This window comes from Sprattus sprattus (assembly GCF_963457725.1).
Source record: "Sprattus sprattus genome assembly, chromosome: 19".
NCBI lineage: Eukaryota > Metazoa > Chordata > Actinopteri > Clupeiformes > Clupeidae > Sprattus > Sprattus sprattus.
The window spans coordinates 23,062,356-23,074,855 of NC_137917.1; the positions used below are offsets into that span (position 1 = coordinate 23,062,356).

The following is a 12,500-nucleotide window of genomic DNA, read 5'->3' on the forward strand; positions in this document are numbered from 1 at the left end:
GCACCTCAAAGAAAACATCAGCTTTTATTTCTGTAGTCCTGTATTCATATGTGTGTGTGTGTGTGTGTGTGTGTGTGTATGTGTGTGTGTGTGTGTGTGTGTGTGTGTGTGTGTGTGTGTGTGTGTGTGTGTGTGTGTGTGTGTGTGTGTGTATTCATACAGCCATTATTGGATTCCTTTCACATAACAACACAAATTCAGGCACCTTTTGGGTTTCATTGCTGTATTGTATTGACAAATAGAAGATCTCCACAGTGCATAATAACATAAAGCAGGGCTACTCCTTCCTTCCTAAGCCACGGCCCCGGGCACAGTAGCAGAGAGGTCCGTGGCACACACACACACACACACACAGACACACACACACACACACACACACACACACAGACACACACACACACACACACACACAGACATACACAGACACACACACAGACACACACACAGAGCTGCCACAGGGAACATTGCACCATCGGAGGCTGTGTGTGTGTGTGTGTGTGTGTGTGTGTGTGTGTGTGTGTGTGTGTGTGTGTGTGTGTGTGTGTGTGTGTGTGCATTTAAGCAGCAATCCTCTGAGAAAGCGCGAGGACACCCGTGTGAGTGAAGGAGGCAGGACAGCGGAGCACGTGAGAGGCGGCTTTCAACTCCTGAAATGCCCACAGGGCTCTTTTTAACCAGCGCTGTCCAGGATCACTGCTCCCTTTCCCCCTCTCAGATCAGTCAGACACTTCTCCCCCTCCTCACCCCCTCCCCTTCTCCCCCTCTCCCCCTCTCCATCTCTCTCTCGCACCTTTATCTGTCAGTCTCTTCTGCACCCTTTCCCATGCTCCCTCCTGACTCTGACAGTCTGTCTACCTGTCCTTCTCCTCCCCCTCTTTTCCTCTCTCTCTGTTTTTCTCCCTCCCTCCCTCCCTCCCTCCCTCCTTCCTTCCCTTTCTCTTCTCTCTTGCTGTGTTTCTCTCACTCTGTTTTAGAGATCAGTGAGTCATTCCTAGTCCTCCTTAATCCCGGCTGAACCCAGCTCCTGGTGCGCGGTGTGTGTGCTGGTCCATGCTGCTCACTGGCGTGTTGAGGTGGCCTGGTTGAAGGGAGAGGTTGCTGCATCTGTGTTAGTGTAAGTGTTAGTGTAAGTGTTAGTGTTAGTGTTAGTGTTAGTGTTAGTGTAAGTGTTAGTGTTAGTGTTAGTGTTAGTGTTAAAATTAGTGTTACTGTTAGTGTTACTATTAGTGTAAGTATTAGTGTTAGTGTTACCGTTAGTGTTACTGTGAGTGTGAGTGTAAGTATAAGTGTTAGTGTTAATGTTAATGTTAATGTTAGAGTTAGTGTTAGCATTAGTGTTACTGTTAGTGTTAATGTTAGCATTAGTGTTAGTGTTAATGTTAGCATTAGTGTTACCGTTAGTGTTACTGTTAGTGTAAGTGTAAGTATTAGTGTTAGTGTTAGTGTAAGTGTTAGTGTTAATGTTATCATTAGTGTAAGCATTAGTGTTAGTGTAAGTGTTACCGTTAGTGTTACTGTTCGTGTAAGTATAAGTGTTAGTGTTAATGTTAGCATTAGTGTTACTGTTAGTGTTACTATTAGTGTAAGTATTAGTGTTAGTGTTACCGTTAGTGTTACTGTGAGTGTGAGTGTAAGTATAAGTGTTAATGTTAATGTTAATGTTAATGTTAGAGTTAGTATTAGCATTAGTGTTACTGTTAGTGTTAATGTTAGCATTAGTGTTACCGTTAGTGTTACTGTTAGTGTAAGTGTAAGTGTAAGTATTAGTGTTAGTGTTAGTGTTAGTGTTAATGTTAGCATTAGTGTAAGCATTAGTGTTAGTGTAAGTGTTACCGTTAGTGTTACTGTTTGTGTAAGTATAAGTGTTAGTGTTAATGTTAGCATTAGTGTTACTGTTAGTGTTACTATTAGTGTAAGTATTAGTGTTAGTATTACCGTTAGTGTTACTGTGAGTGTGAGTGTAAGTATAAGTGTTAGTGTTAATGTTAATGTTAATGTTAATGTTAATGTTAATGTTAATGTTAGAGTTAGCATTAGTGTTACTGTTAGTGTTAATGTTAGCATTAGTGTTACCGTTAGTGTTACTGTTAGTGTAAGTGTAAGTATAAGTGTTAGTGTTAGTGTAAGTGTTAGTGTAAGTGTTAATGTTAGTGTTAGTGTTAGTGTTAATGTTAGCATTAGTGTAAGCATTAGTGTTAGTGTAAGTGTTACCGTTAGTGTTACTGTTCGTGTAAGTATAAGTATAAGTGTAAGTGTAAGTGTTAGTGTTAATGTTAGTGTTAGTGTTAGTGTTAGTGTTAGTGTTAGTGTTAATGATAGTGTTAATGTTAGTGTTAGTGTTAATGTTAGTGTCAGTGTTACTGAGGCAGGTGGGCGTTTGGATGTGGCGATGGACGAGCTGCTTGCCTAGGGGTGGAGGTGATGCAGGTGATGCAGGTGATCCTTCTGGGCTCTGCCTCCGCACCCCCCCTTGGGGCTCCGCACGGCGCCGATAGCGCTTAATCCCCTAACCCCTGCCCATCACCCGCTCGGCACAGAGCTCCGAGAGCAGAGATGCACACACCCACATCCATCTACTGGGCTCATTTGCACATAGATTCACACCCACATCTACAAACACACACACAAACATGTATGTGCATGCAGTGTACAGACACACACACAAACACTGAAACACTTACTTGCACATCCAGTATGTACACTTGCATTCACAGTCACATATACCTACACACAGATGCACATACATAAACATATCTGCCCACTCATTCGCATAAAGCACACAAACACGAACACACACACACACACAAACACACACACACACACACACACACACACAAACACCTGTGAGAGAAGAGAGTGTCTCTAAATCATCTTAGCAAGACCAGCAGGATTGAGGGCATTTGATGAGAGCTGCTTGTCACTGTGATAAACAGGGAGCCACAGTAGCAATGCTGTGAATACTGATTGACACGGCTCTTAACCAGAGGCAGGGACATCTGCTCTACGTCTGCCACCCAGGCCTGTTGGACTTATTGTCAGTGGTGTAGTGGTCCCTGGAGAAGTGGGTATACGCTTTATTTGTTTTAAGCAGCCTATACAGCACAGGATAAACGCCCTGTTTTGAGAAGTGGGCATACCCAATGCTGGCTGAAAAATAAGTGGGTATACTCCGTATACCTGCGAATACCCTGGACTACACCACTGCTCATTGTAAGCCATGCAGGTATGTGTGCAGAAGTTTGGAGAATTGCATCCTTAGTTATTTGGTTTGGATGTGGGTTCGTGCAGCTTGTTTATCCACCTTTCCTTCTACATTACAGTATGTCAATATTTGACTGTTATTACTCATGCCGTGAGTTGCGTTTTTAATCAATATTTAATTGGCGCTAACTCTCGGTAGGTTGTTTACTTGTGGGGATTGGAGATGTGGAGCGGCCGGCACTTCAAACATTCTCCTGCGGTGCCATTATGAAGGCAGCAGGGGGGCGTGTTTGATATATGAAAGCGCCTCATCTCTCTGTTTTAGACCCACCACTTCTAAAACACACATCTCTAGGTCTTCAATGGAAAAATTTAAACCCACATAGGTTATTAACTCACATTTCTGATCCCTGTTTTATGTTTCACACACAGATCTCTATCTCTCTCTCTCTTTCTCTTTCTCTCTCTCTCTCTCTCTCTCTTTCTCTCTCTCTGTCTCTCAAGTTTAAACTCAAATCCAAATTCAAAAATGATTTATTGGCATGACAAATAGGCATTGTATTGCCAAAGCCGTCATTACATAGATGACAAGAAATCAGAACATACCCAGATACAGAACATACCCCAATCGACAGTTACAAGAATCAGAAAACATACATTTACAAAATCAGAGCACATACAGGCACAGTATAATAAGTATAATAAGTTTAACTATTGTTATTTATTTATTTGATTGTAAACTGATTTTGAAAAGATATTAAATAAATAAATGAATTTATTGAATAAACAAACAAGACAAAAACAAGGAAAACAGACAAGTAATGCATAGGGGTTTCAATATTCCCAATGTATCAGAGGAAATGTGTGGATACACCAAACCGTAGTAGTGGTGTATACGGAAGCAGGGCAGTATTTCTGTCATTCTGTCATATATTTTGTCATTATATTTTATGGGCCTTATAAAAATGGTTATGTAATTTGTGTCAATTTGTACAAATTTGTAATTGTGTTTTAAAAATACCATACTTTCCTCAAAACTGAATACATGCTGATGTCACATGTATGCATCTGCAATCATCTTTGGGAGATAGAAGGGTGTCCTGAGCATTTTTGCCAATGCTTGTTTAAGACACATGGTTTGCAGTCTCATTTGTCTTCTCTGATTCAGTGGAAATGTCCATTTATAGCCCAGGAGACCAGAGCATGCTCACCAAAAACGGATGTAAAAGCGACTAAAAGTGTGTCTGCTTAGTGTGGTGCAGACCATGACACCTGCACGTCAAATTTAGAAATGGCGCAGGCATTGAAAGGTTTTGTCACTCTCTCTCTGATTGCATGACAAGAAATGTCATGTATGTTTTTGCCTTCTTGACATGGCTATGGGTCATCCAGCTGGCTTGAATACTCCTCATCACGATACAGTACTTCTCAACACAGATTTGTAACCTGCCTTCTTAAGCAGTGAAAATCTGTCAACCATCATCAAAAGATAAAATATGCCTGTGTTGCTTGGAAGCTTGTGATATGATCATGTTGCCTTGGAAATATAGTTTTGTATTTTTTTTATACTTCTTCAACTTCTAAGTATTTTGTATTTTATGTCAAAATAAATGTATTTTTCCCCTCCCTGTATGTAAGTGTGGGTAGAGATGTGTGCATGTGTGTGAAACGAAGCAATAAGAAAGAGAGAGCCAGGGGTGACGGCATTGATTGCTCCTTATATACTGAGCGCACCTAGGCGGCTGTGACCGATTCATTTATAATCCTCCGTGCTTCCACCACAGCCTCTGCACTGCCGCTGCAGGGCTAGTGGGGGCGCAGGGGGTCGTAACTCAAACAGATATTGAGATGTGAAGATAGGTGGGTAGACTGGTGGATCCACTGAAGATGAATGTATATGTGAATAGTCAACATAATTCAGTTATCGTTAACGTACTGGTATAGCCTGGTATCTTCTTTGAATGTCCAGGATTCATCCATTCCACCCACCCAAACAGTGTCTAACTGACCTGACATGCCAATGGCCACAGTCCACACACCCACTGTTTACAATATATATATATGAACCAGTATAAATGTTGCCATTCATTCTAATGGAGCGTTGTGCTGTTGTTTGTTGCAGTGTGGAGAAGAGCCAGTCGGAGGTGGTTGAGCCGTGCAGCCTCAGACTGGAGGAGTGCCTGTCTGCGGAGCGATCCCCCAGCACTGAGCACATCCAGGGCTACGTCAAGAAGGTGAGTCTCAGGTCCGGGCGGTGGCGGTGGCATCTCTTTGATGCTGTTGCTGGGGGACGGGGCAACAGTGTAAATAATTGACAACGAGACAAGAAGAGCTAGTCGATGAGAGCTCAGCTCAGCTCTGCACCACTGCCATAAGCCCGGGGATCATACGCAAACAGAAACAAGTGGTCCTCGGCCTTGATTTTCTGGTTCAGTGTGGTGAAACCTATCCCCGACTCGACTCTGGATGTGGCCACGAAAGTGTATTAGCCCAGTTCTAACCACACAGTTATCCACTTTGGATGTCCGAGCAATGCGCTGTAGAAATAGCTCATTTCAAACGAATGGCCGCAGAAATACCCGGAGGCCCCTGAGCCAGAACGGAGCGATGATTCAGCGACCTGTGAGACACCATTATCAGCATCACATGCAATTTCAAAAAACGGCTCTTATCTATGTCGTTCCATTCGCCTCATTGTTGTGAAATATAATGCAAGAGGGGAAAGACCTCCGAGCGTAAATGTCCAATATGCATTAAACAAAGCAATTGCAGACAATGTGCCTGTCCTCCGGTTTAATTTTCATACGAAATAACCTGCACATCTTCTCCGCGGCAGACTGATCCCCCCCCCCCCCTCGCCTCAGAGAGAGAGAGAGAGAGAGATAGAGAGAGAGAGAGAGAGAGAGATAGCGGCGCCCGAGGCCAGGCTTTTATTAAAGAACGATAATGGAAAATGGCGTCATTAGCATTCCTTGACAGTTAACATTTCAATTTTTCCCCCGATGAGAGATTCAAATGTTGACTTCAGAATGCTAACTGACAGCGAAGTAGTTGACGCGTCGCTGATTTAGGAGGCCGGCAGCCCGCGCCGACGGATTGCCTCCATTGTAATAAGCTCCTGTTTCATTTCAGTGGCTGATGCCATAAGGAAGAGGAGAATGTTTATGTCCATCCATTTTCTCTCGACATCAGACTGGCAGGAGATTTGTTTCGGGCCTGACTATAGCACAAATGGAGGAGGTGTAAATTACCATGAGTTAGAAGAGAAATGCTTTAGATTGCCGTCTCGGAAAAAAATGTCAATCAATGTGTCCGAGAGAAAACACGATCTACCAAGACGTATGCCAGAAAAGGGGCGATGCTCTCCGTAAAATGTTATTTTCAAAAAATACCTAGCAATCCGTCCCACATGACATGCCATTAGAGGTGCCATTACCACCTGTCTGTGTGTCTTCTTGCTATCTCAGTTGCTGGGCTTTTTTTTTGTTTATTTATTTATTTGTTTGTTTATGGTTTCTGCAGCAGATCCAGGATGCAGCTGATCAGGGGATCATGTTTGTGGGCTTCATCCAGGAGCCCGGCCGGGTCCGCGTCCACCTGTCGGCTCTCGGGGATCCAGAGGAACCCTCCCTGTCCCTGCACTCCAGCCCAAGCTCACTGCACAGCTCTGGGGTAGGACAGAGCCCCATCCCCCTGGAGCGTACAGTCTCGGAGGAGCAGGGCAAGTCTGGAGGAGATGTGCCCACGTCCCTGAATGGGGAAGAGGACCGGTCTGCTGGGGACGGCAGCAGAGGCGCAGACTTAGGAGGAGACGTGGTCGTCTTGGAGATGGAGGAGTCCTCTGTCCCGGCGTCACCATCCTCTCGAGGCTCGGACTTGGAGTCCCCGACGCACAACAACAACGAAACGAAAGTCTCGCAGCGGACCAATAAGCTGCCCAGCTCAGCGCCTGTGAAGAATGGTGAGTATGACCACGTCAGCAGAGTGTCTGTGGAACTTTCATAGGATCCATTGCATCTAAGGAGGATCTTTTTTAGAATCTCCCTAGCACACTACCACCAGCATCTAGACCACATGTGTCAAACTCAGGGCCCGCGGGCCCGATCAGGCCCGACAAGCCATTTAATCTGGCCCGCCAGCTCCTCAGAATGTTGCAAAAAGTTCCATTGATTTGAGTGAGCAATGGTGATATTTGAGTTGGTTTGCCTAATTTTCCCTGAGGATTAATAAAGTATCCATCTATCCATCCATCCAGATAAATATCTATCAGAGCTTGTCTGCCACAGCCGCTGGTATGTCAAACGCACCACAAATACTTCAAGTCCCACAATGCACTGTCCCCGCGTTGGTAACATACGTTAATTTAGGGAGCGCTTGCCCCACTGTCCGGCCCTCGACTTACACCCATTTTTTTTATTTCGGCCCCCTTGTGTATTTGAGTTTGACACCCCTGATCTAGGCCATCTACTGTACACCGTCTTGCACTGCTTTCCTGTGCATCGCCACAATGTCTCCAGAACGTCTCCGGAACATTTGTAAAACGTCTCCAGAATGTTTTTAGATCGTCTCCTTTGCATCTCTGTGGCTCTCCAAATCAGCAAGATCATTTTCAGTCCCCGATGCTCAGATGAATATTTCATTGCGTACTTTTATGGAGTTTTTCATTAAACTTTCATCGCACTTTCCATGTTAACACAGGCTCCGATTTGAGTTTTAAATAACAATGGCAGTGCTGTACCTCTGCGTTTGGGGAGTCTCTTTTCCTCCAGCTCTCAACATCGGCCATGTAACTGAACACCCGCACCAGATTATAATAATGATGTGACAACGTGGTATTTTTGCGTTTGCATTGTTTCTAATGTGTTTCTGTTTCCTTGAAGAAGCACTTAGTCATGTGCTTCTAGCACTTGTCCCACCACCGTTACCACCACTTGGGACCGTTTCTCTCCAGGGCTGTCAACACCCTCTGTGTCCCCAGAGTGTCGCCTGTCCAAAACGTCATACTCCTCCTTCTCCTCGTCCTCCAGGGGAGCTGGAGTTGGGTTGGAGCAGACGTTAACTTTTACCTCAGGATTATTCTTGTTTTTTAATAATGTGGAGATTTGTTTTTCTGCTCCTTTATGAAAAGCAGATGGCGAGTCTCTAGCTAGCGTGTGGAGGGTGAGACGGTGGAGGAAGCGTTCTCTTTCTCCGGGCAGGGTGTGCGGTGCGGTGCGGTGCGGTGCGGTGACGAGTGGAGCGTATTGCTCACTGGCGTGCGGAGGCGGCCTGCTGGGCCACCGTACGACACGAATACCCCCTCCCCCACCATCACCACCACCACCAAACACATCTTCACCACCTCCCTCCTTCCCTCTCCTCGACCACACAACCGGCACCACCGTCGCCACCCTCGCCATCTGTGCCTCCCCCGTCACAGCGTCTGTGCTGAGACTAACCCGGCTGCCATCCCCTCCGTCAGGCACCCACCACCCCACTAGCATCCCCACCACAACCACCCTAGCACCCCCAACCATCACCACCGTAGCATCCCCCTAGTCAGGCTGGTGGGGAACGGGAAGCCAAGGGCTCCGTGTCAGTGAGGGAACACTGGCTTCTCTGTCGGAAGTACCAAAGAGGAGCAAGAGTTTCCTGAATCCCTACTTTTAAATATCTCAGGAATAATGCTGAAGCTGTTTGTTTGTTTGTTTGTGTGTGGGTGTTTGTGTGTGTGTGTGTGTGTGTGTGTGTCTGTGTGCGTGGGTGGGGGTCTGGGTGGGGGGCTGTGCATCTGTTTAAGTCAGACAGTCCATTGTCTTCATGGTGCTGTTGCTTGAGCTACTGGAAGAAAGTGTGTGGGCTGGTAGGTCACAAAGTATCATGCTTTGGAGGAGAAATGTACAGTTACTGCTCATATAAATAAGTGTACCGCTCATATAAATAAGTGCATTATTTAGCAAGGCTGTACGCCCACGGTTTGTATTACTGTGGATTCTACTCTGCTGTAGAGAGAGAGAGAGAAATCAAGATAGTCTGTTCGGAGGAGAGGTCGGCCACTGTTTCATGAGTGAGGACTTGGAGTTGAGGAGTTGGAGTTGAAATGCTGTGATTATGAGAACCGTCGGATGGGCCGCCTTGTTTACTTTTCTACTTGTTGTATCCCCACCCCCTCCAGCCTTACTGACATGGGAGATGGTAATCCGATAAAACCTCACTTATTCCGCCCATGAGGGACATAGCAATCGTGTTTGTGTGTTTCTTATCAAGCCACAAGGAGATCGTGTATGTAAATCTGCATGTTCGTGAGCATATATTTACAGAGGAGGCAGCAGCCAAGTGAGAAGGACACGAAGCATGTGACGAGGCAGCAGCTGAGATGTTCTTGTGTGTGTGTGGTGTGTGTGTGTGTTTGTGTGTGACGAGGCAGCAGCTGAAATGTTCTTGGCACAGTCTTGTGAAGATGTGTGTTTAACACTGATTGAGTTGAGATGTGATGAGATGAGATGAGATTATAAGTTTTGCCGGCTTGTTTTTGCCAGTAAATAGAACACGTCAACACTTTACCGGGGCACGCCAAGGTGGCGTCTCAGAGCAGGTCTTGTCGTCTGATGACTTTCATGTGACAGGCTCTGCGAATTTCGACAGCGTTCGATGCTAACCCCAAGCCGCCGCGCGTTTTTTGACACGCTGATGCGCTAGGCATGTATTTGAGTTAGAGTAAACTCATAAGAAAATCTCATGGAGTTATCAAAGGGTCCTTTTACACCCAAAATAGACGCCGTGTGGGGCACAAACGGCACCTCTGATGAGCTGCGATGGGGTGTCGATGTCGAGATTTGCTCCTCCGCCTCGCTCTCCGTGGAGGAACTAATGACAGGACTTTGGCAAATTTGCCATCTGGCTGTCACGCCGCGAGGGGAAACACAAGAGATGAAATGGCTTTAATGATTCACCCTTCCTTGCGAATCTGATGGATTGGAAACCGAAGGCTAGCAGGCCCTCACCACATTGTACGTGTCTGTGTCTTAACACAGAATGAGACGGCACTTGACTGTGTGTCTGCTAAGTGCCTGTGTGCTCAGTGTGTGTGTTTTTTTTTTGTTGGAGCTGGATTTCACATTAAAATCACTTCTGCAAGCGTGTGTGTGTGTGTGTGTGTGTGTGTGTGTGTGTGTGTGTGGATGTGGCGCAAGCGTTGTGTTTTTTAGCGCTCGGCGTGATTGTCTTGTGTGGGCAAGCAGACGGCACATCCTGTCTCCTCATTTAGTTTGTCGCTCCGCATCTGTCGCCCGGGCTAAGTGGCCCTACGCTCACTGTCGCTGGCACAAATGGCCTGCGCCACAACAAAAGTGCACCCTTATCAATCTTCTGGTCAATTTGGCTTAAGTCTCAATGGAGGCTCGCCGCAAAGAGTACAAAAAGAGCAGCAGGCAAAGTTAAAAATACCTGGCAAGCCTATCCATCACCAGCCATTAGAATCCATTAGATGCACTTTGCTCCTGCCCGACTCCAGGCTTAATATCTTATTTTTCTGCGTGGCCGGGAAACAGGCCTGTCAATAGCAGAACAAACTCAGGATGTTTACGGCTTTTCTTGCCTCGTTCGTGTTCCGTGGAGCTTTTAAAATTTGTTTATGTCACAGGGTTATCCACGGGCGAAATTCGATTTAAGGCAAATTTTTCACAATAATTTTGTTATCGTCTTACAAAATAGCTTAAACAAGGGGCCCTTGACAGTGATCGTATCAGACAGGACCAGAGATAGACGGGCATTTTGACTGCGTTATGTCCTTGTATGTGTGTTTGATAGATAGGCATTCTGACTGCGTTATGTCCTTGTATGTGTGTTTGATGCTCCATCCCAGCAGTTCTCTCAGGCCTGCTTCTGGTGTGCCTTATCTTCAATCTTATGTCACTGCTCAAAGCGCACAAGATTGAGTCAGTATAATTATAATGCTCTTGATCGGCTGAATCAGGTGTGCTCCGCTAATCAAGAGTGCCAGTCAGGTGTGCAGAGAGGGACAGATGGGACATAAACAGGGTGGGGGGGGCGGGGGGGCTCATTTATGTGTTTGTCTCTGTCACTACATGGGTATAGTGTTGTTCAACCTAGGCTACTGTGAGTGTTGGACCTGAGACATAAATTAAGCTTGTGTGTGTGTGTGTGTGTGGTGTGTGTGTGTGTGTGTGTGTGTGTGTGTGTGTGTGTGTGTGTGTGTGTGTGCGCTTGAACAGGAATGGAGCTCTTCGCCCTCTACAACCACCCCTGCAGCCGCGAGGCTCAGGTCAAGTACTACACCGTCAAAGTGCCTCTGCGAGTCCAGCCCCACGAGGAAGGCGTGCCCAACGTGGAGGCCAACTGGCTCGATCACATGACTCAGCACTTCAACAACGGAGCCTCGCTGGTGGACGGCTACTTCCAGCTGGGCGACGTCGGTAACGGTAAGCTTCCGTTTACATTACATTGACACTTAGTCATTTAGCAGACGCTTTTGTCCAAAAGCGACGAACAAGGGAGCTTCCCCCAAAAAAATTCTGCGACATTTCGCTCACACGGCGATGCAGCGTCGGCAGGAATTTGCACCCGCCGCTCGAAGACTCTTTGATATCCTCTGACGTTAGAAAGCTGCTGCCAGGTGAAGAGACATTGCGTTCGCGCTCGCGGCTCTTTCAAGTGCCAGTGTTCTTCACAGAGACACAGAGTGCTCTTGTCTCGTCTCGCGCCTTTTTAACTCGCCTTAGCCCTTTAGTGGTGGCAGGCTGTGATACAGAGGCGCTAGCTAGCGCTTTGAATAGCGGATTCGGGCGTCGAACTGTCGACTCCTCGGGTGTTGTCTTTTAATTTGGAAAAACCTTCAAGTCTAAGAGTACTTGTATAAATAGGTGTCATGATTCATTAATCTCGTAGAATGAATGCATCAGCGATTCTCAAACATGTGTAATTAACCTGATATGGAATTACAGAGCCTCCTTGCATATTTTACATCCTGGAAATTGAATAATGAACCATGTCATTATAATTCATATAATGAAATGTGGTTGTTCCCGAGGAGGAGGCACGATTCATTTCCGTGGAGAAATTACACGTCTCTGGGAGAAAAGGCCTGAGACTGCGAGAAATTGCTCATTTATCTCATCTCACTTCATCAGACTTCACCTGCACAGGAAGGAGAAAAATTACGCCTAAATTACTTAGCCATATTAGAAATGAACATGCCTTCTTCATCAAAATGTGAAATGATATGAAATAAAAAAACAGAGGTAACCAAACAGAAGACGTTCAAAACAGGAGAAGGTGATATATCTTCCGATCCCTGAAGG

At 45.8% G+C, this 12,500-nt stretch overlaps 1 protein-coding gene across 1 annotated transcript in view; it reads left to right on the forward strand.

Annotated features, from left to right (window-relative positions):
* The window catches only part of rftn1b (raftlin, lipid raft linker 1b), a gene marked incomplete at both ends in the record, with an annotated part of 63,339 nt that overhangs the window by 30,622 nt on the left and 20,217 nt on the right, over positions 1–12,500 (forward strand). Inside the window, 3 exons of the mRNA XM_080857313.1 lie at positions 5,324–5,435; positions 6,724–7,162; positions 11,415–11,621. Coding sequence (XP_080713439.1) covers positions 5,324–5,435; positions 6,724–7,162; positions 11,415–11,621 — 758 coding nt within the window. The remainder of the gene's footprint in view (positions 1–5,323; positions 5,436–6,723; positions 7,163–11,414; positions 11,622–12,500) is intronic.